The sequence below is a fragment of the Camelus bactrianus genome, chromosome 20 (assembly GCF_048773025.1).
Source record: "Camelus bactrianus isolate YW-2024 breed Bactrian camel chromosome 20, ASM4877302v1, whole genome shotgun sequence".
NCBI lineage: Eukaryota > Metazoa > Chordata > Mammalia > Artiodactyla > Camelidae > Camelus > Camelus bactrianus.
In genome coordinates, this window is record NC_133558.1 from 17,125,564 (window position 1) to 17,150,200 (window position 24,637).

Sequence of the window (24,637 nt, forward strand, 5' to 3'; positions counted from 1 at the left end):
TTTAGATGCAAGTCCTTATAGTGCATTATAGTATAGCAATGTGCATGCCCTATAAAATCAGGGCTCAGTAATCGTCCCTGATGACTGTCTCCCTGCTTACTGGTAATCTCTTACCACCACCACCATTACTGCTCTTCATCTCACCCCTCCCCCACTACATTTCTAAATAATCGGGTTCAAAGGACCCTAACACTGACACTCTTCCAGCCGTTTAAACGGGGGAGTTCTCTCTAGAAACCCCCTGAGACACGTTTGGAAGGTGAGTGAAACATAAGAGGGATACTTTCTCTGAGTTTGACAGACAAGTTACTGGGCAAAGAGAGTGAGCCATGGACACTCTGAGGCAGCCCCTTTCTCCCCGACTTTCCCACAGCGCTGAGGCAAACACAGAGCTCCCTCGTTGATCTGCCTAGGACAGACAGCGCAGGGAGGGGCAGGGACGACGCGCCAGGAACTGGGCGGGTTCCAAGCAGCTGGTTTCCCTAAGAGGCGCGGTGGGGGCTTGGGGACTGCACAGCGACACTAAGGCGCCAGCAGCCGCCTCGCCAGATGCCCTTGTGCCTGCCCCTCAGACAGGTGCTCAAAGCAAGTAAGAGAACGAAAGAAGCAGGTGAGGGAGTCAGAAGACATTGTAGAGGAGTCCTTATCAAAGTTCTCTAGGTGTCCCTCGCCCCCCCCACCCTGTGCCTGCGCTTCGTTGTCAATACCATGGACAGCGCCCGCGAAACAACTCAAATGCACTTGGATGCCGCTGGCTTTTGGCAGGTCTGGCAGCACTTTGACGCGGATGGTAAGTAAAACAAGCCCCCCGTACATTCAGGTGTAGGCGTCGCTCGCTCCAAGTCTTGCTGAAAGGACCTAGAATTTCTGCTTCCCGTAGGTCTTTTCCTACAGGAAAAGTTGTCTTCCAATGTTGTTAGTGCAGTATATACCTAACGCAGCGTACCTACTACTGGAGTTGCACATCTAGATACCTTGTTCAAGTTCAGGGTGGGAGGAGGGACTTGTTCCCTGCCCTCCCCAACCTGTGAGTGTGTAATGATATACCACATAGACAATGACAAATATATATATATATATATATATATATATATATATATATATATATATATATATATATAAATTTGAAACTTGTGGGCTCCAGGATCTGAAGTCAGTCTTCCTTACCTGCGCTCATTTTTACTCAATCACTTTATTGTATAACTCTCACTCTCTCAAAGGGAGGGGTGAATTTGATCAACTTTCAAAAAGACACCAACCCTACTCCCAAAAAATTGCTTGAAAATATCTATTTAATGTTTGCTTTGTCCTCATTAATAATTAAAGAAACATTAAGAAAATATTTAAATGTTGTTTAATGTGTTTTAACCTTGCAAACTAAGATTCAATATTTACATCTATTAAAATTTTCCACGAATCCAAAATCCTTAGGTTAGTTTATTCTAAAACTCATGTTTATTTGTGGATTAAAATTAATATATAAATAGCTTTCATTTCTCAAGTATTTATATAAACCTCAACACAGAACATTTACTGTTGAATGTGTATTTGCTATTCAAATCCGTTTTCTAGAGGTAGATGTTGGCACTTAATTAGAGAAGCAAAGAATGGTATCCATGGGGATTTTATAAACTTCAGATTAAAAGCAAATTAAGATGTTAAATGTTAAATACTAAATGTCACATGTTATTCTATATAAACGACTATTATTCATGCATATCTCCTTGCATTTAGAAAAAGGTTACATAGAAGAGAAGGAGCTTGATGCTTTATTTTACCACATGTTGATAAAACTGGGTAGCGAGGTAAGTACTTGTGCCACTAAGCATTAATTTATGTGTCTCTTAGTGAATTACAAAAAGCATCCAATCTTATCTTGATTTGTACTTATTAATCCCATCTGACCTCTTTTCTTCCTTGCATGCAATTTCTCTCCCTCTCCTAGCAACATGGATGGATTTAGGCAGGTTTTATAAACCTGTGGTATTAGATGCTCTGGTCATTGACTTTTAGTGTAACATCTGTCATCCACTCAGATTTTAACTTTAGAGTCAAACAACTTTGTTTCGAATGTCTCCTTGGTTATGTCTCTGCTAATGGATTTAAACCTGGAGATAAGGTAGGTCATTTTGTTCAAAAAGGTGGAAAAGATGTTAAGAGCTTTAAGGTTCTGGGTGTTTAATGCATTTGATACTACTTTGATAGCAAATCACAAACAAATCATTCAAAATCATTTTTTCCATTTTTCATTTCATTAGAAGAGAGTGCACGTTTCTTTGGGAATGACAAATCAGGAAACAACCAACATACCCAGAGCCGAAAAATAAATGTAAACTAATCTATCCAGTGTCTATCTCCCTTTCTTATGGTAAACCTGGCCTTGAGAGATGTGAATTAAATTAATGGCCGATGAGCCCTGTACCAAAGCAGAGGAATAATTCCCACAGAGGCAGCAGCCTGGGCTTGGGAGAATCCGGTAAAGACTCCATCAGGGGATGCATGGTAAGGGAAGTAGCTCTAGGGACAGCAGCATTTAAAATGAGGTAGCTTATCCTCAAATATAACTGTCTACATGGAAGAATATTGAAGCGCATCACACTTTCATGTAGGAGTCCATCATCTTGACTTTCTCTCTGATCTCTCTCTGATCTCTATTTCTTATATGTTTCTCCATCGGTCTCTCTCCTTTCTTTTTGTTTCCTTTCTTTCTATCTCTAATCTGTTTCTCAAGCTCTCTCATTGTCTCTCCTCTCTCTCTCTTATTTCTCTTTTCCTCTCTTTCCTATCTGTCTGTCTCTTCTCTCTTTGCCCTTCATTTCTTGTATTAGTTTCTTGCCTCTCCTTTTCTCTTTCCTTCCCTTATCTCTCTGTCGGTCTCTTTCTGACTTGCTCTCTCTGTAAATGCTAAGGCTCATGGCATTCCAGAACCCATGAATCGGATGCCATTTTTCAAACATAACAGAAGTATTTGAGGAAAACAAAAAGAGGAAGGCAAAACTTTCAAAGTCTTGGAATAAACTTGAAACTTCACACCTTTTCAGAAGGCTCCTTGCTTTAGTGATATAAAGAAAAGGAGGAGAAAAGTTGCTGTAAATGTTGAATTTGGAAATGTCTTATTTTCAGTCATGTGGTAAGGGGTGGGGCTGCTACTCAAACACAAAGGTCTGCTCTAGGCTGAGGACCCTGTGAGCTGTCTTGTTCTGGGGTTTTGGCTGACTTTAGAGGCATTGTTGCCATCAGTGAGAGAGAAGAGAGATGCCATCTCTCATAGTTTGGCTGTTCTTACCATCACCCCTCCCTCAGATTTGGCCTGTGGCCTCACCCTCTCACACATAGCATGGTCCTTGGAAGAAAGGAAACAGCAAATGACTAGCCAGTGTACCCTGCAACTGTGTTCCATGCAGGTGTTCCTGAGGCCAGAGGCAAAGAGGCTGGAAGGCTGCAGAGTCCTTAGGCTAGTGGAAATAGAATTTTGGTGTGCCATATTTGTTAAAATACGAAGTCCCAGGTGCCTCCTAGGTATTTCAGCACATTTAGGGTCTGCCTAGGATACTGCACGTACTGTAAGTCAGTTTGCATCCCCCACCCCCCTCACCCCGTTCCCTCCAGGAATAGTGACTGCTTGTCAGACAAGGTATTCTAATATAACCAGGCCAGTCCTGCTGAGCTGTGGCTGCAGCCCCAGGCACCTCTCTCCAGCACTTGTAGAGGGAGAAAGCTTTTGGAACCAGGGGATAAACTATTGAACTGTTAATGAGAAATGCTGTCCTCTGCCATTATTTCCTTTCAAAATGCTGAGGCCTTTACCCAGGGGGTATGATTACAGGGCCTTTGGCTGGTCACTCTATGCTACTGGGACAACCATGACTAAGGAAACTATTCCTAACTCTGGACTTTTTTCCTGCTGAGAAATGAGTAGGCCCTCAGCATGTCCTTAACAAGAGGGCATGTCCCTCTCAACTGGGGAGTAATCACCATTTGTGACACCTACCTTTAATCAGTGATGTCCCTGTGAGTACAGAGCCAGCAGCAGGGAGGCCTCTGTGATGAAGCAGCCCCTCTGGTGTTGAAGCAGGGCAATCAGTTCTTCTGAGACCTGAATAGCTCCACTTTCCTCACCCTGATTAGCGGATCACAGAGACCTCAGAAGAAGGAATTTTAAGATTTCTAACAGCAAGCTGCCTGCTAGTCAATCTTAAAGAGCAAGCAGACTATTTGTAATTACCTGCTCCTCATAGTCTCTGAGGGGATTGACTTAACGGAACCATCAGCCATTCTTGCTGCTGTTTCTGTTACTCACCCCATCCCACCTTTCTTTTTTTCTCAAATGCTCAGAATCAGCCTCTGAACTAGGTCCAGGTCTAGCCAGTCCATTGCAGAGCATCACTTTCTGTGGTTGTGTGTGCATTCTTCACGTACAGACTACAGCACATCCTGGGCATCTTTCAGGGCTTCAGAGATGAAAACCCTGCTGGGGCCTGATGGGAAATTACAACAGAGAGAGCCCTAGACTCCTGTGCTTTAGGGCCACGGGGTAGTCACTGACTTTGGGGTCAGAGGTCTGAGAGGACAGAAGTCAAGTTTCAAACCAGAGGTATCATACAGAATCTAGCTACAGCCTCTTTGGTTTCATATTTACTTTGAAATCAAATTTCTCACCACCATGGCCTGTGTTAGTGAATTTCTTTTCGGAATGCCTAGTGCATCATAACCACTTATTCAGTCCACGGGTACTATATGTCAGAGACACAGAAATGACTGCTAGCCTGGCAGAACTCTTAATCTAGAAGGTCAAGCTCAAATTCAAAGTGAAGACCCACCTTCCTGAGTGATTTCCATTGTGATTTTTCTGTTTGATGCACATACACACCCATACAACCAAACAAACCACACAATCTATGGTGCCAAGAATGAAGAGGCTAATCTCTCTATACTTAGTGGAGAGGAAACCTGGCTGGATAGCGTGCTAGTATTAGGAAGAATACACTTAGCATAACTGATCTGTTCTGGAGTCTAGGAATCCAGCACTGTTTGGCTGCATCTGTGCCTCTCAGTCACTGCATCAAAATTCACTCTCTGTTGTTGATTATATAAGTTAACTTTCTTTGTAATAACCATGCAGTCCTCTGATGAAGAACAATTTAATGTGCAGAAAAGGCTGTACCAGGAAGGGATATGTGCCATCTTTGGTAGTTCAATGATTACTTTATTTCTTTTTTTGGGGGGAGGGGAGGATTAGGTTTATTTATTATTAATGGAGGTACTGGGGGTTGAACCCAGAACCTCATGCATGCTAGGCATGTACTCTACCCCTGAGCCATAGCCCCCCCTCCCATGATTACTTTATTTCTTTGGTTTCCTCTTTAGTTATTTTCTCCTAATTGTTTTTTCCTTGTTGAATCCAAGATTAATAGAATGAACTCTGGGAAACTGAGGGCCTGGAAGGACTTTTCACTTAAAAATAGAACGAAACTTCTGAATTCTTGGGAAGAAAGTTTCTATGTTCATTACAATAGTCTTTTGTCACAACAAAATACAGAACGATGTTCAAATTTTTTCTATTAACACTCTAGTCCCTAAGCTTCTCCTCATTCGTATTTTAGGAGATCACTAGCTATAAATCTTACCTAGTCAGGATTCTGATTAGTGGTTATTTGATTAAGAAACCTCCACCACCTCTCTCGTCTGCAACTTGATAGGATCACTTTCAATGGCTAAGTAACTTGCCTTTCAGATTAGACTAACATAATTATCAGGCTATACAACTCTGAATATTTGACATCCTAACTACATTTTTGGAATCCCAGTGGCTTTAATGTGGTTCTCTCTGACCCACTGTAGGATGCAGTCATGGAAAAAAATGTGCAGAAAATGAAACAACAATTTATGGCTACCCATGATGTCTCTAAAGATGGTCGCATACAAATGAAAGAGGTACTTTCTACAACTGTTACTTTCTTCACTGTACCTGTGTGGGCTATAATTCCTTGTGAAGGATAATGAAAGGCTTACATTTGATTGGGAAATTAGAACCCTCTGCCAGGCAGCTGGGTTAGCTAACATTTTTGAACTACTCTCCTTTCCTTTTTCATTGGCTTAGTAACAAAGAGTAATGATTCTTCCATCATTTTATTTAGGCCAGTCAATATTTATACTTACTTTATAATTGGGGAATTGATATGCTGGAGGCTTTTCAGTTATTTGATCTAATATTTGTCTCTTACACAGTGGCCTGCTCAAATTCAACCTTGACATAAGGGAAAACCTACTGACAATAAATGAGTTTAAACTTCAGCATCAGCACCCAGTGGAGGCTGGAAAGAACTATCTCTGAATATCATTAAAAACAAAACAGACAGTAGCTGTCTTTACTTGAACTCAATCCACACTTACTGGGTACCTATTAAAGCAAGGAACTGCATTAAGCATGCAGTGCCTTGCATAGTCTATCTTTAACATGATCGTTTTCCCTTCCAGTTACAGAAAAGTTTACAGTTTAGAAAGGATTTCCACACATTATGTTACTTTATCCCTATAGTAGCTATAGAAAGTAGACATGGAACACTATCCTTATTCTACTGATAAACAAACTGAAGTTACTTCCCTGGCATTATATGGCCAATAAGTGGTTCAAGTGTAACTCACTTATAGGTATCAATCTATATAGGTTTATTCTATATAGCTATGAATCCATACATAAAAATGAGCTGCAATGAAACTAAGACATTTATTTCATAGTCAAAATTGCCTGCTAGACATATTACCTGAAATCTGCACAGCTGGTCTTTTGATGCTGTCATACTTGGACAGTCAGTATTATTGATGAAAAGAGCAATTTTTTTCTTCAGAAAGTTATGATAATAAGGCAAGATAATGCCTTCTTATAAAAAATAGACATGTACACCAGGAGGCTACCTTTTCAGAAAACCAATAAGCTAAATTTTAGATTTATCAGTGTAGTTATTTCCAAAATTTTCACTAAAAGGCAAAAATTATTTATGTAACCAAAATCGCATTGTAATTGATGTAAAAGTATCAGTGTATTCATTAATGGAAAGGTAAGTGCAAGCATCAAGCTAGAAATAGCAAAGTATTAATGCCTACATGTTCACTGTTGCATTCTCCAGCCCACAGAACAGAGCACAGTGCATAGTGGTGGTCAGTAAGTATTTACCGACTTAATAATAAATGAGTGAAACATGGTAAATAATGAAAAACTATATCATTACCTTACTAATTACTGGTAGACCTTCCTGAAGCAATGGGGAACGTGGCAACAACTTTGACATCCGTGCCAATCATTCTGTCACGGAGTCCAGCCAATGAGCATAACTGAGATTGTCTGTAGACAAGCTGATGGTCTAGGACTATTCTGGTCACAAGGCCCCTAAAAACCTCATGAGTCTGCGAGTTTAAAGAGCAGCAAGATCTCCCCTACCCTCTCGTCCTATACCTTTCACCATTTCACTTATTCAGATTACAAGTAGTTGTGATGTAAAAATCAGCCCACGTGCACACACTTTAGGTATTTTAGCACAAAACAAAATGGGGAAGAAGTCACACTGAGAGCCAAAATGAGGCTTGGGGATGATCTATGTATTTGATTCATCCAGGGCTCCTTTGTGCCACTGCAGTCAAAACTGAAGACAGAGTGGGTTCTGGAGACTTAGGACCAGTAAAAATTATGTTTTAATTTGGTTTCTTAGTCTCTGCCACCCCATGTGAAAAAACACTTACTTCTGAAGAGCAGTTCTCAGTTCCAGTTGACATTGTGTGGGTGGGCAGGAAAAGCATAAACTCAACATGATGAAATATGAAAACCTGGGCAAGTGAGTTAACTTCTCTGGGCCTCAATTTCATCATCTTCATCAACATAGCATAGTCACCACTTACTAAATTTTTAATATGTACCAGGGACTTTGCTGAACAGCTTATAAATAGCGCCTCATGTAAATTTTAGTCTTCACATAAGCACCAGGATATAAATATTATCCTCATTTTACAAATGAGGAAATTGAGGCATAATGGTATCAATTAAATTGCTGAAGATCAAATAATAGGGAATAACAGAGAAGGAATTTGGATCCACTCTAAAGCCTATCACATACAGCATTATGCTGCCTCCCAATAGTAAAAGGGGGGTATTTATACTTAACTGAAGGATTGGTGTGAGAACTTAATGTGATGATAAATGAAGAGCATGCTGCCATGTAGCAACTATTCAATGTATGATAGCTGTTATTCACATGATGTGCCCTTGAGCTGACCTATATCCAACTAGAGAATACAAATAGGAGTGTGGGCTGATCATTCCTACAACTTATCAAAAGCATTTGCTCTGGACTTGCTCTTTGGTATTGTACAAAATGCTGAGAGATCTACAGTTATAGAAGAAACGATCATTGCTTGAGAGACAACTCAGAAAGAACACAATAAATACTAAAACACTCTGGGTTTGGCAGTGACCCAGCCAAAAATGCCTATGTGTTAAAATAAATGTTATAATCACATGGGGAAGAAAATGTTACCTTTGTTCATGAGAGCAAGGGAAGTAAATCAATAGAACTGGTGCTCATAGAAAGCTGGATGGTTAAATTTATAACAAGCGAACTTGCTTTTAAAGTATTATATAGACGTTAACAATATAAAAGAATGTAACACTTAAGAATCAAGCCAGCCACATATAAATAAATAAGTTTTGAACATTCCCTCATGCCATACACAAAAATAAACTCAAAATGGCTTAACTATAAGACAAGACACTATAAATCTCCTGGAAAAAAAACATAGGCAAAACATTCTCTGACATAAATCTCAGCAATGTTCTCCTAGGGCAGTCTACCCAGGCAAAAGAAATAAAAAAATAAACAAATGGCACCTAATTAAACTTACAAGCTTTTGCACAGCAAAGGAAACCATAAACAAAACAGAATGGGAGAAAATATTTGCAAATGACGTGACTGACAAGGGCTTAACTTCCAGAATATACAAACAGCTCATACAAATTAATAACAAACAAACAAACAAACAAACAAAACAACCCAATCCAAAAATGGGTAGAAGATCTAAACAAGCAATTATCCAATGAAGACATACAAATGGCCAATAGGCATATGAAAAATGCTCAGTATCGCTAATCATCAGAGAAATACAAATCAAAACTACAATGAGGTATCACCTCACACCAGCCAGAATGGCCATCATCAAAAAGTCCACAAACCACAAATGCTGGAGAGGGTATGGAGAAAAGGGAACCCTCTTTCTCTGTTGGTGGGAATGTAGTTTGGTAAAGCCATTTTGGAAAACAGTATGGAGATTCCTTAAAAAACTAAAAATAGATTTACCCTATAATCCAGCAATCCCACTCCTGGGCATATATCTAGAGGGAACTCTAATTTGAAAAGATACATGCACCGCAGTGTTCACTGCAACACCATTTACAATAGCCAAAACATGGAAGCAACCTAAATGCCCATTGACAGATGACTGGATAAAGAAGCTGGTATATTTCTACAATGGAATACTACTCAGCCATAAAAAATGCCATTTGCAGCAACATGGATGGATTTGGAAATTGTCATTCTAAGTGAAGTAAGCCAGAAAGAGAAAGAAAAATACCTTATGATATCACTCATATGTGGAATCCAGAAAAAAAGACACAAATGACCTTATACACAAAACAGAAACAGACTCACAGGCATAGAAAACAAACTTATGGCTACCAGTGGGGGAAGGAGGTGCGAAGGGATAAATTGGGAGTTCGAGATTTGCAGATACTAACAACTATGTATAAAATAGATAAACAGCAAGTTTCTACTGGATAGCAAAGGGAATTATATTCAATATCTTGTAGTAACCTATAATGTAAAAGAACATCAAAAGCAATACACGTATGGCTGAAACATTTTACTGTGCACCGGAAGTTGATACAGCATTGTGGGCTGACCATATTTCAATTTGAAAAAGAGCTACTTTTCAATTGGGGTGCAGTCAGTTGTTTAGTGTTGTGTCAGTTTCTGGTGTGCAGCATGATGTTTCAGTCATATACTTCAATAAAAAATTAAAAGAAAAAAGAAAAAACAGAAAACAAACAAAAAGAATCAAGCCAAGGGGGGAAGGTATAGCTCAGTGGTAGAGCACGTGCTTAGCATGCACAAGGTCCTGGGTTCAATCCCCAGTGCCTCCATTAAAAAAATTAATAAATTGAATTGCCTCCCCCCACAAAATTAAAAAAAAAAGTCAAGATCAAAAAGAATCAAGCCAGACAGCAATCATTTTTGCTTTTGCATATGGCACTGAAGTGATTTATATATACAGTATCTCACCAGCATAGCATGGTGGTTAAAAGTGTGGGCTTAGTTGAAGTCATAACTCTACCACTGCCTACATAACTATGGCAAGTTCTTTATCTCTGTGTAGCCCAGCTTATATTTATAATATATTAATAATAATAATAATCAATAATTTAATAAACTGTCCAATAATTTGGAATGTAAGCTCATGGGAGGCAGATACTCCTAGTGTTTCATACCTAGGAAGGGTGCAATACTTCTTGAAAGAATCAATGAATCCAAAATGACTATCAAGGGCACAGAATTGCATGTTGGGCTCCCCATCCTGAGAGATTCAAGCCCTTCCTGCCTCTAATATGTTCCACTATGCCTTTTACCCAAGGAGCACTGGCCAGTGTCACTGACTGCTATTTCTCCTCTTTTCTTTAGCTTGCCTGCATGTTCTTGTCTGAGGATGAAAATTTTCTTCTGCTCTTTCGCCAGGAAACCCCTCTGGACAGCAGTGTGGAGTTTATGCAGGTAAGCATTTGGTCATGTCTCTATGGAAGATGAGGCCAGGACCCCAGTTACTGCTGTGGCTGTCACCACTCATGCCCTGTTCCCAAGAGAGAGCTTCCCAGAGAGGACAAGACCAAGTAAAGGAATTCCTGTGTTGAGTCTGGACTTGGCCCCAAGCCCCAGTGTGCTCTCTCAGTGTGCAGACCTAGACTGCTCCTGAGCTGACAAATTCCTTTAGCCTGGGTTAGACAAAGGCTTAGAGAGAGGGACTGGCAGGTACGCTGAGGATGTAGTGGGAGAGGAGGGTGGGGACTGTGGAGCCTGAAGAGCACGTGCCCCATCTAGAGCCAATGGCCCTGTGAGCTCCAGTGAACCGCTGCCTTCTGAGAATGCAGCCTAGACATCTAAACTCAATGGGAATCTACTTATTTTTAAATGTTGGTAACTAATTCTAGTTTTGACGGCACAGTAATACAACTAAGAGTGCTGATCTAACCAGAAGGTGTCTTTTTGCAATCATTTTACATGAGTAAAAACCAAAGCCAGAATCAATGGCTCCTCTTATCTCCTCTTTCAGCCTCTAGGTGTTTCTGTCTGTGGGTGAAAAAAGATCAGGGAAGGCAGAGCAGGTTTCTCCAAGGCTAGAGCAGCAGATTCAAGGGGGATACTGCCTCATTCCTGAAAGAGTTACCAAGTCTGCATTTAGGAGATAATAACTTAGCAACCTTTTGCACTAATTTATTTGCCTTCTGACAAATGAATGTCATGAGAAATTGAGCAAGCACTTGCATAAACAATTCACAGAAGAAATCTGAACAGATAATCGATATATGACAGTCACCAAAGAAATGCAAATTAAAAACGACTACTTTTTACTAAAGAGGTGAAGATTTTAAGAGGATCAACAAAAAAATGAGGGCTGGCAAAGAAATACTGAGACTGTTGCTCAAGCTCTGTTGGTAGGCATGCACACTGGGATAATTTTATGGAAAAAATGAAATTAGGATCCTTTAACATTTCATTATCCAGAGTTAACTTAAAAAAATCTTTACCCTTTGACTTAATAATGCTACTTTTCCAAGCACCTATCTTAAGAATATAATCAGAGGTGTAGAGAAGTTTTCTACACAATGTTCATTAAATGTTGCAGTGCTACTTACAGTTAAAACTGAAAATAACAAATGTCTAACAATGAAGGAAAAAGTAGGTAAATTATGATATATTCATATGATTCATTCATGCCACAAATACTTACAAGCACCGGCAGTATGCCAGAAATAGTCCTAGGCACTGGAGATTCATGAGGAAAAACCCCACTGTGGAATTTTATGCATCACTAAAGATGAAGTTTTCAAAGACTATCTAATGACATGGAGGAAATTCATTACAGTGGTAAGAAACAAAATTGTATATGCATTATGATCTTAACTTTGTTTAAAATATTATCCACCCTAGCATCTATATAAATAAGACAACAGGTAAATACACACAAGATAAATATTGGTTGTTTTTAAGGGGTAAGATTTCACATGATTTTCATGTTCTTTGTTCTTCTGTATTTTCCAATTGTGTAGAATCACATTGTATTCAAATTTTAAATAATATTTTAGAGGTAATTTTAATTGTTTAAAAATGCTCACAGAAAATTTTTAATGAAAATAATAAACAGAATACCCAAGTGTATAGACAACATGACCTTCTCAGTTTTGTCACACATATAACAGAAATATGATGGAAAGGAAACACACAGAAATGATGAGGCTAAATGGATGAATGATTTTTTTGTGTATTTCAGATTTGGCGCAAATATGATGCCGACAGCAGTGGCTTTATATCAGCTGCCGAGCTTCGTGTAAGTGTTACTGGGAACTGTCTCTGGGTGAAGTGTGGGTTTGTTCATCATTGGGGACATGTGTATCATGAGTTTGGTTTCTTTGTTTCCAAGAAACCTAGCTATGAATTTGTTACTTTTAAAAAAAGGAACTTATTCATGGATAGAAGATTTACAAACTGCATGTGACATTGCTCTCTGTGGGAAAGAGACATAATCAAGGATTTATGACACTTTTTCATGCCTAAAGCTATTCTCTGGGTTCCATTTAAACAGTGCTCCCTTTCAACAGTGACAGCCCTCCATTCTTGTATTTATTGCTTTCTATTTCTGTTTCCAAAAGGATTCTATTTCCTTCTTAAAACAAATGAAACACAATCCTTAAATTAAGGTCTCACAAGATTTTCAGGTTTACTTGCTCACTAGATAATATATGGCTCGTCTCTTGATGTCACAGAACTTCCTCCGAGACCTCTTCCTCCATCATGAAAAGGCCATACCTGAGGCTAAACTGGAAGAATACACTGGCACCATGGTAAGTAACTGAGCAACGCACTATCCATGACGACAGCTCACCCACTGCCTCCAGGGCCCAGAAACAGTGTCGGGCACAGAGTAAGTGCCTCATAAGTGTCTGCAAACCAGGTAAGTGCATGAGCAAACCTTCACCTCTGGCAAACACTGGCTCAAGATGAGCTGCTTTAACCTGTCTCTTGGGATGAGAGTGCCTGTACTTGAGAGAGAAAGCTGTTTCCCTGTCCTTGGGGAGAACTGGAAAGTCCAGTCACAGTTGGGTTACTAAGCACCAGGCCAATAACCTTAATGCTAATCCAAGTCACATAGAAACAAGGAAGTGTGGACACAGAAAATCAGGAACAAACATACAGGAGCCATCTCTCACCACAGTGGGTGGTTCTACTCATTTAGCATGTTGATTTAAAGCAAGTGAGAGTCAGATGGGAAATGTGTGTCCCACCCCTGCCATTTCTTAGTTATGACCTTGGGAAACTGTCCAGCCTCTCAACTTTATTTACTGTATCTGTAAAATGGGGACTAACAGTACCTAGTTACTGTGACAGCAAGTGAACTGATGCCTATGGAGCACTTGCAGAGCATCTAGGAAATAGTGAGTGATCAGTACATGTTAGCTCCCACTGTAGTGGTGGTTGTGGTCCTTGTTGTCATTATTTAACATGCCCCTCATGCAATCCATGTCCTAAACGACCCTGATGCTATTTCAGTGTCAAAGCTCCCTGGAAAATTGTGAAGTAGAAGTTGCCTTTGGTGAACTCATCCTCATAGTCGTTTGATGCATTTCTCCCAGGGCTAATCAACAATTCATATTGAATTGGATCCGGCTTCTCTCCCTTTTGTCTCCCCCGAGTCCCTTCCCATTCTCAGATGTACTTCATTCCAATCGGGCTCTAGGTTTCTTAACTAATAAGCAAGGAAATTGCTGGTAAAGGCTTAATTACTTTAGGAATTGTTACTTATTATATAAAGAGTTCTTGAGCAGACTCACCTTACTGAACTTTCCGGTGAACAGTTGGGGATATATATTACTGAGAAGAGTTTGTGCGTTCCCATTAAAATGTGTACTCTGAGGTTATCTATTTAGTCCTTTAACTGATATTTTCAAATACTAATTAGTATTATTTCTAACAACGTCTCTACAGTGTTGGCATTGCTTATGCTATTTTGTATATCTGATCGTGGAGGCTTAGAAAGGGTAAGTCACCACCAAGTTGATTTCCTAAACTCATTTTAAAAATCCGATTATAACTGGGAAACATTAAGTTGCCTTCCCAAAGGTACCAGTTTAACCGGAAGTTGAGCCCTCCTGGTGGTCAACCCTGGAACTTCCTGGCTCCCACTCTGCCCTCTGACTACTCTGAATGCTGCCCCCAGCAAGGGCGTCTGCCCTGGGAAGGAAGAATGTGCTCTTGACCATGATAACTTGTAAATGGCCTGGACAGAAGCAAAGCCGATGCCCAAGGACAGAATCAAACTTTAGGCTGAAATCTCAATCAAGGAAATAATGTGGCTTCTTACTATGATGATCTGTTTTAATAGCATGCAAAATGCTATTTGAAATTCTGAGTAAAAAATATGTGCTTAGCACTAAAGAGTGAAGTGGGAAATCCCCCAGAAGCAAGAGGCAGTTTCCCAGCTACAGGGAGAGCTCTAGCTTACTTCTGACCTAAATTCTAGTAAAACCCTCTAATAGAATGAATACTCTGAGAAAGGAAATTAGATTGAAACTGCCTCAGGGAGAGAATAACAAGGAGATTATTTTTCCAGTTGAGCATTTGTGATTTAACACAACACTAGCACTGGCTGTTGTTATCTTGATTTTATTAATTTATAAAACATGCTCTACACAGTGAAATGCTTGCATTTAGAATCTCCAGTTTGTTTCCAGTATTTCTTTGAATACTTTTGACTCTGAGGGGCTTCCCTCCACCTCCAACTATAATACTAAGCCACTACCTTCTGACTTCTTAACATAGCTCAGCTATTTTTTCCTTATTTTTCTTCACCTATTTCTTGCTCATCCTTCAAGATTTAGTTAGACATCATCTTGCCCCAGGAAGTCTTTTATAACCTTCTTCCTCGGTGGATCCAAGTGCCTCTCCTCTGTGCCCCTACAGTATCTTGTGTATTTCACTGTCAACATCATAGTCATCCATTTAATTCATTGCACAAATATTCACTAAATACCTGCTATGCCTCCAGCACTATTCTAGTCACCAAAGATTCAGCAGTGGGCAAAACAAAGGAGAGACTGACAATAACAATAAATATAATAAATAATAAATTATATTGCATAATAGAGGGTAATGAGTGTTATGGAAAAAATAAAGCAGAACAGGCAGTGCCAGAAGGGCAGCTAGGATGCGAGGCTGGCGAGAAGGTGTGATTATCAATATGGTGATCAGCTGGAGGCCCTTCAAGAAGATGCAACTTGAGGGAGAACCAAAGGTATAGCAAGCAGAGTCCCTGGGTCAAGGGTGTGCCTGGGATTTTTGAGAACAGGGAGAGACCAGTGTGGCTGGAGAAGAGTAAGCAAGGATGAGACAGAGGCCAGACCATGTCAGGCTTCTGGGGCCATTGTGAGAACTTGGGGTTTTAGTCGGAGTGAGATGGAGAGCTACCAGAGGGTCTGAAGCAGAAGATGCCATGGTCTGGCGGCTGTGTTGAAAAGAGCCTGAAATGGGCAGGGAGGGAATAAGGAAGACCTATTAAGAGGTCATTGCTCCACGTAGGTGAGAGCGGATGGCAGCTTGGACCAGGGTAGGGTAGCGAAAGAGATGAGAAACTATATATTTTGAAGATGGAATCAGTAGGACTTCCTGATGAATCAGCTGGGAGTCAAGGATGACACTGACACTATCTGTTTATGGATCTTGTGCTCCACCAGCCTGTGACTCCTCAAGCGCAAAGCAGCACCTTAGCTCTGTGTTCCCAGTGCTCACACAGAGCCTGGCACACAGCTGGCTATTTAACGCAAATTCTCTGAACTGAATATTCAGTTATTACCTAACAGCTAGCTAAGAATAAACCCTGATAATGGGAAGTTTGTCTTTGAAACCCTCCTACCTCCCTTGTTTCTGTTTCTTGGGACCCACCACCCCCACTATGGCCCTTGATGCCTCTTGGGGTGCCTCACATTGCACTTTGCACACTGCAGCATTTGGCACAGACCCAACTTTCCTTAAGCAATGCTTCATGTTCTGAAATGCTCCTTTTTTTTCTTTTCATTTTTTAAACCAGACCCTCCAGGGAAGAGCCAGAAAGGGTACCTAGAATTCTGTGCTGAGACCCATCCTTTATGGCTCTCACTGGGGTCCTTCACCACAGAGAGGGTCCTCCAAAGGGATTCCAATCAGGCAGTGGGTATGAGCCGTGCTGAGCCCAGGGGGCAGAAATAGACAGGGAGACAGGAGCCCCAAGCTGATGATGAGAGGTGGGAGGAGCTGGAAAAAAAACACAACAGGCCAGGAGTGAAGGCAAGAGACGAGGCAGCTGAGGAGACAGAGCAGAGCAAATCCAGAAAGGACAATCAGAGCAGGTCCAGCCTAGGACAGGTCCCTGTGGATTCGGAAATCACGGCATTGTGCTCCTTTTCTTAAGCTGAATCTAAGGTGGTTTTTCTGGGCTGAGGGGTGGGGTCTCAAAGTGACCCAGAATACTCCCTCCCTCACCAAAACACCCACTCTCTTAATGCTCTTCTCCCAGGTTGGAATGTGTGCTGGTAAACTGGTTCATATAAAGATGTGAGTTCATTCATTCAACAAATATTTAGGGAGAACCTACCAAGGAAGATGTGGTCTCTGACTTTATGGAGTCTTCCAATTGGGAGAAAATTTGAAAAAGGAAGGAAAAGGAGCAAAAATTCACTCTGGTCCCTTCTCTTCATCCCCACTATGCCTATCAGTGCCACAGAGTATCAACCAAAAAGTAGGAGTTAAGTTCAGTTGTCCCTTCAGTCCTTAAATACAGCAATTTCACCTTGAAAACCAATTAATATATTTTTTTGATGTTTTCCTGATTAAAAAAAAAAAGATGGACTACAACAAACCAGCAATTTTAGAGCTTCAGCAAAGGCAAGACAAAAAAAGCTGGACAAAATTAAAGTTAAATTTTTTCAAGATGTCTTCTTAACTGAGTACATGCGGTACTTTATTTTCACTGAAACACAGCCAGTGTTCGTTCTAGTATTAAATATTTAAATCATAATAATTGATTCTACACAAACCTTCTGAAATAAGCATTTTTAAACTCCCATTGCACAAATGAAAAAACTGACGATTATCCTTTATCCTCAAAGGATGGAGAATAAAGTTCTACTGAGAGAGAAGAAGAGATATAAATCCCTGTGAAGAAAGGGAAGAGCAAGGCAAGGACAAAGCCATGTTAGGAGATTAGGATTCTTTTAATATTTTTAAAGATAAGATAATATAGGAGCTCTGACAGCCACAACAGAATTTACTACCCCCAAAATTGATTTTTCTCCTCATGAAGTCCTTAAATAATCTTCAGAACTGACATCTTATTAAACACCAAATAGGAAACAAATTATGAAAGACAATGGGAAACGAGAAAAGGTACCACAGAATTGTTCTGGAGACGAGAGGAACACGGACTGATTAAGTTGGGGAAGGGAGAGTGGGAAGGAGAGTGAGTTGTGGCTGCATGAAGCCTTGGGGGTCACCTGAGTCAAACAGCTCATCCTAAGGGGTAGGGACAGGCAGGAAGTAGACGTGTAGAGGGTTCAGAAAGTTGGTACTTGGCTGAAAAGAAATTATGCACATCACGCATGTGCCCAGCAGCCCTAGTTGTCCAAGCCCCTCTCTTCACAGCTTTCAGGTTTAAATTTAAGAAGCCTCAGGCTGGCAGCTCTGACAACGGAATGCCCAGAGCTGAAGAAAGTCTGGCAATATGCAATTTTGATGGCTTTGAGCTTATATCCAGATGCTTAAGAGTCCTGTGAATTAGTTCTAGAGAATCTAAGCGGTCTTACCCAACTTTTGAGTATCAAGATTGAGAAATGTCCATTGACCAAGACTGTCCTGTTATTCTTGTTACATGTGTCTGTTTCATTGCTAAAACCTTATGGCTCTTCTGCTCATGTGTGCTGCATTTAAACATTCATTTTTGTTCCAAATTGTCCCATGAAGATATGTCCATGATCAATCAAACTCCAAGTGGTCCATCACTGGTATTTTATGCACTGAGGTGATAGGTAAATGTTGAGGTTATCTGGTGAAAGAGTTTCCACTCAAGAATCTAAGTTTTCCCTGAAGACTAGATGAATTTAATGAGATTTTGGCCAATCTGTTTCACTTCTCTTTTTTAAATTGTAGAGGTAAATTATGCTTTTCCAATGAACAGATTTAGGAACTGGACTACAGTTTTATTTTTAAAAGGAATTCTTACATTTCTCTAGAGATTTTGGGTATACTAACTTTTAGAAACTCAAATTCCAAAAAAAGACTTCTAGGATCTGAGCTCTAAGTGATAGGACAAATGTGAAATCACCTTACTGCTGCTTTAGCGGCTTTTTATTGAGCAATGGACATAGTCATAACAACACTGCATTAAAGATTTGGTTCCGAGGTTTAGCATCAAATGCTTTACTTAAGAGATGTAACCTACTAAATGAATTCAAATTGACCCAAATAAGGATTGGCACACTTGAAGCTGTCTGAAGCATAAACAAGGTACAAGTCAAGGCAGAACATCCAATCAGAAGAGAAAAGTTGAGGTCGGCAGACCTTGTCTTATCTAAACTCCTAATTAATGTTCTGTACAAGGAAGGAAACTGTAGATTAACAAATCCAATTGTGACATCTAATTAAGAGGTGCTGCCAACACCTGGCAGGGGGAAAGATTAGCTGTCTGAATAGAATATTACTAGGTAATATTGAACTTTTTAAAATGTAAGCTAATACACGTGGGAAATATTAAGCTCTTGTACCTAATTAGAGCATGGAGTTTGAACTACTATAAAACAACAAATTAAAATCTGAGAATATGGCAGACAAAGAGAATACCTCCACCCTCTACCCTGGTCTCAGCTCTTATCCTTCATGCCTGGATTGAAGCACCTGACTCCCTAGCTGCTTCCTTCCCTTTCTTTCTTCATTCTTTTTAAGGATGAACCTTTATATAATGATGGAGTCAAAGAAAATAACTCATGGTTCACGCTCTAGCAAAATGGTTCGCTCTCAGACTTCTACTGGATATAGTTTATGTTTAAAGGGCATGACTGGATGTGTAGTATGTTCAAATGTATAAAAATATAACCTGTTTTAATAAATTCCATAATACATATTTGTGATGCCAAGGTTAGGAGAGAATGAGCTTTAAAATTCATTCCAAATATTAAAAATAAACTTGATATATACAGTAAGTAAGGAAGAAGGACTGATGTTTTTAATGCAAAAAATCTGTTGGATATATCCTTAGATTATTTCACTGACTCTTTTTCCCTGTACAGCCTCCTCATATAGATATATTTAGAGATATTCTGCAGCACCAAAGTGTTGTGAAGTCACAAAATTCACTCCTACTACTGCTTAGATACGGAGAGAAATGTGTCTCCTCCATGTTTCCTAAACCAATCTGGTCTTCCCAATTTTAACTTTTAATCATATCTTGTTTAAAGCTTAGTCTGATCTAGTAAATTTAAACAGCCTCTTTGAATAGGGCCAAGTCTCTCTACAAAAGGAAAAGCTCAGCCTTCTAGATTTCTCAGTCATCTATATCCAACCCACACCCTTCTGCAAAAATGTCATCAAGGTGGGTAAGGAGAGAAAAGTGGCATATAGGGAAGGACCTCATGGTGAAGGGGAGGAGCCGAGGTCCCTGGGCACAATGCTCTGGTTTCCAGGATGATGCCTTTTGACCAGAGTTGCTGCTACCTTGCTGACATTCGTGGTTGAAGTCATCCTTTAACTCTTGCTGGATGCAAACCACTAATTCTCTGCCACATCCTCCTTCCAGCTGACTCAGTGATCCACCCCATCCTCTGTTCAAGCATCATCTGATACTCAGCTGGCCCCACGGAAGGTCCACTGGTCCTTGACTCAGCATCCAAACCTTCGGGAACTCAGAATGGTCTTGGGAAAGCTAAGCAACTCTCTCTGGTATTGTCCTGCCTTAGCCAGTGCTCCCTCCAGATCCCCTTTCCAGCAGAGTTAAGTCACCTATCTGTCTACTCTGCTATCTTTGCCTCTCTCTTATTTCCTCTGTACAATCCTCTGAAGCCTACAGAGAGCAGACTTTCCAACATATCAATATCCTCCTCAACTACTTTTGCCTTCATGGGAAATATTTCTTCTATACTCTATAGGGATTACTCTATGAGTCAGTTTCAGCCAATTTAGACAAATATATAATCAGAAAAGCAAAGAAGAAAAGCACTTTAATAACTTTCAAAATTAATTCCTGTTCCAAGAATTTCTTACAATCCCTTCCCTTCTGCATTCCAGATGAAGATCTTTGACAAAAATAAAGATGGCTGGTTGGATCTTAATGATTTGGCAAGGTGAGTAGCATGGTAATGGTGTCACAGATTCAGAAACACATTTCTAGGGGTTTAATGACAGCACACATTTCTTTTTGAAAGGTAGAGACCAAGTCTCACCTGATGTCTTAAAGAGTAAGTGAGTCTTTTGGGGTAACAGCTCCCTTTGTGAAAATCATAAAAGCACTTCTCCCCAGAAAAGCACAATGCACAAAATTTTCAAAATATTTTATAACTGGGTTATGGGGCAGCCATGCCCTCAAAAAGGCCAGATATTCACAGTCCTACATAAGGATCCCATGACATGAGTATGTATTGGGCCCATCTTCAACATTCAACCAGGCAGTTTGCAACTCTGCCTTAGCCTTCACTTCTGCTTGCACAGATTATGAAGATAAGCCAGAGATGAGAACCTAGGGTCTCCTCAGGTCTTTCCTATGCATGTACACATCCCTGGGCATGGATGTAGTCCTGTGCATGTGTGTGATTGTCTAGATTCCCAGAAATAATCTTGGAGGTTTTTAAAAGCCCCTATGGATATCTCACATCCCAGCTTTTCCTTTTAAGCTTTTTAGATAGCCTGTTGCTTATCCAAATTCTTATCTACTACCCTGGTCAACTGTGATCCTAACAATTGCCACTAACTGTTTTTCCACTGGGTAGGTTCAAAATCAGGTCAAATAAAGACATTCTTGCAAGTGGGGTCTTCTATGGAGCCATCAAAGGGGTCAAATAATAGTGGTTCTCTGGGAATTAGGCTTTGAAGGAACTTGAGCCCTGTCCTGCCCACTACAGTAGCTGATAGGCTGCTGATTTTCCCTGGGACTGAGGCTCTTGGTTTTCAAGGACACCGTGGAACTAAGGAGGGTGGAGGGATGAAGCAAGTTAAAATGCCACAAAGTTCACTATTCTTATAAAGATTTACTTGTTTTTCTAAAATAAAAACCCCTAGATTTCTGCAAGCCTTTGGTTAATTTCCAAGGTTCGGAAAAAAAGTTACAATGACAATTTTTTTGTGTGTGCCAGTTTTCTTGTTACTTTTATGGAGGAGAGAATTTTCATAAGCCCTTACTTACTCTGCCACTTTTCACCAAGATGGATTTTTAAAACTCTATGGTGACTACTAATCCCTATAAAACATTCCCTTCCTTCTTTTTATAATGTATAAATTTCTAGCTTTCAAGCACCCATCCTATTCTGCAGAAAAACTTGGAAACTGCCTCACACCAGAGTTATAAATTTACTTGCAATTGAGTGCTGACAGATCATGTGGATTACGTTTTTTGGTTTGTTTGTTTTTTCCATTTAGGATTCTGGCTCTTCAGGAAAACTTCCTTCTCCAATTTAAAATGGATGTAAGTAGTGACATTTCTCTAGATGGGTTTCTATCATTCATGTTTCTCTATAGATTTGAGAGGGAAGGAAGAAGGGAAGGCATCTATTTGTCTTGACTTTATCTAGGGACTGACAAGGCTCAGTGTTGGAATCAAGGGATTAAGGTTATTGACTCAAACTTTATACAAGTTGTCTAAGACTCTAGAAGAATCGTACAACTCAAGTTTCACACTGCTGATTGACAGTTTTCTCCATACACAGGCTTGTTCTACTGAAGAAAGAAAGAGAGACTTTGAAAAAATCTTTGCTCACTATGATGTTGTAAGTATGCCTTTTCAGCATATTGTGCTGGCCATCTTTAAGTAGGAAGCTTGTTTTGCCCCTGTGTGGGGTCATCCTAAGCACAGACCCTAAACCAATACAACGAATAGCAATCACACATGTTACTATATCAAGGTACCCTCAGCTTCTCTATGAAACTTCTAAGAACTAAGTGAAAGTGAACAAACAAATATTTATGGTTCAGAAGAGAATAAAATCACAATTCTTTTTTTCTTCCTTGGATCCAAACCAAAACTTTCTCCTTTCTAGTCTCTATCTGTAATAGCATGCTCAAAAACAAAAGCAAACAATCAAATAAAAAAACGCACCCAACCTAAAGAAATATGGGCAAAGTCAGACATATTTGGCATAAAATCTAACTCTCTCATACGGCTACTATTTGGTCCTTCTTTAAAGAGGAGAAAATAATAATTCTAAAGAACAAAGTATGGTGAAGAGATTGAGTTTCTTGAGGACAAGGTAGGATGATGCAAGGAGGAAGAAAAAGAAGAAGAAAGTTGGGAAAGGTCATAAGACATCCTGAAACTAGTCAGACTGGATATCTGCGTGTCATACTCTAAGCAGAAAAGAGCATCACCTGAAAGAGGCAGTGGAGCAAAGTGTATAGACTCGGTGACTAACTACCTGGGGTTGAATCATCGTTTATTAGCCACATGGTCTTGGGCAAGTTCCTTAACCTCCCTGTGCCTCATTTTCTTTATCTGTAAAATTAGGGTGATGAGGACAAAGACAACACCTACCTCATGGGGTTGTTATATGAGAATGAAATGAATTCATGTTTTTAAAGTTCTTAGAAGAGTTCCTGGCATGTAGCAAGTACTACTGTCTGGTAAAAACACTAAGGGAATGGATTTTTAAAGTGATATGTTAAAGGTTCAGGAGCAAAAAATACCTTGAAGAGAATGGATGACTTATCATAACTGGCACCTTAGAGAAGAAACTGAAATATTTTAGTACGTATTGTATTTTATAGGCATTCTTATAAAATAGGTAGAACAATAAAGATTTTAAGTATGAACCATATAACAATGCTAATGTGTCTGATCTAATCTCTCTTGATTTAAAATGTCTATCTTGATAATTAAATCATTGTTAAATCATAAAGCAAAATTTTAAAATTTCAACCTATCCTTCAAAGGATCAGTATGATGTGCAGTTAGCACTAGTCTGAACTGAGTCCTGGTATTTAGGAAGCAAATGAAGTCGGTACATATTATATTAATACTACTTGTACGAGCCAAGGAACTCAAAACTACTGGTGCCCATTTGGTTACATAAGGGGAGTTATTACAATGAATTCTTTTAATTTATATGGAGCATTCACATCCTGCAGAGAGAACATACATTGAAACATACCATTTCTAAACTTGCTTGCAGTCACAAAAGAATATTGATTTGGTCTACGTGTGTAATTTATTCTTTAAGCTTTCCTAAGTAAGGAAATGATACCTGGTTGGTTGGATCTTTTATCTTTCAGAGTAAAACTGGAGCCCTGGAAGGCCCAGAAGTGGATGGGTTTGTCAAAGACATGATGGAGCTTGTCCAGGTGATGTCATGAGGCTGTGTAGATTACTCCTATTATGGATTGGGGTTGCTGTTTTGATTGATTCCATTGTTTATTTTGAAGAATCAATAGGGCCAAAGATTAGTGCTAGAGAGAAAATCTATGGATGTAGTCTGTTTAACAAACTTTGAGCTTCTGTGAAGCCCAACAAATCTCCCTTCTCTCCTAAGATCATTCGTAGTTTCAGTTAAGTGAAGCCCCCATAGGAGTGTCTTGTTACCATCATTTAAATCATCTATTTTACCAAAGGAGCACAGTGCCATTGTTTATCTTACTGCTTTATTTTTCAATTTCAGATAAATCCTTCTCCTGTGGACTCAGTTATTAAAATAAGTAAAACTTTCAATTTCATTTAATAAATCCCATACTTGGGATTCTATTTTTTTAAACCAAGGGACTGCTCTAACACCTAGTCTAAAACAGGTGTTTTTCAAGGCATTGCAGTGGCTGGAACTGATGCAATTTTGATTATATCAACATTACAGACCTGTTTCATGTAGGGTAAACAATGTTTGAAAAAGCAATCTCCTTTGAGATCCTGATGAACTGTATTGACTGGCTGCACAATCCAGTTAAACAGATACTTTCCAACACCCATATGGGTGTTTTTCTATGGAACTGTGTAGACATTGATTTTAGTAGTTTCATATCCTTAAGGATTTTTTTTTGAGGTTTTTGTATAAGACACAATGATTGTGTCCTGATTGGCTCAGATGGTGACAAATTAGAGAAGCAACAATTAT

At 39.7% G+C, this 24,637-nt stretch overlaps 1 protein-coding gene across 2 annotated transcripts in view; it reads left to right on the plus strand.

Moving 5' to 3' along the window:
- The first annotated feature begins 430 nt into the window (after positions 1 to 430).
- Positions 431 to 24,637, plus strand: part of SCGN (secretagogin, EF-hand calcium binding protein) — a 30,421-nt gene continuing 6,214 nt past the window's right edge. The window contains exons 1-10 of one of the 2 annotated variants that reach the window (XM_074348193.1): positions 431 to 790; positions 1,735 to 1,805; positions 5,842 to 5,934; positions 10,776 to 10,811; positions 12,586 to 12,642; positions 13,079 to 13,156; positions 20,619 to 20,674; positions 21,963 to 22,008; positions 22,250 to 22,309; positions 23,808 to 23,876. In XM_074348193.1, the coding sequence (XP_074204294.1) occupies positions 709 to 790; positions 1,735 to 1,805; positions 5,842 to 5,934; positions 10,776 to 10,811; positions 12,586 to 12,642; positions 13,079 to 13,156; positions 20,619 to 20,674; positions 21,963 to 22,008; positions 22,250 to 22,309; positions 23,808 to 23,876 (648 nt within the window). In that variant the 5' untranslated portion in view covers positions 431 to 708. Of the gene's footprint in view, positions 791 to 1,734; positions 1,806 to 5,841; positions 5,935 to 10,721; positions 10,812 to 12,585; positions 12,643 to 13,078; positions 13,157 to 20,618; positions 20,675 to 21,962; positions 22,009 to 22,249; positions 22,310 to 23,807; positions 23,877 to 24,637 lie in introns of both variants that reach the window. The other variant, XM_010974226.3, reaches the window with a different exon arrangement.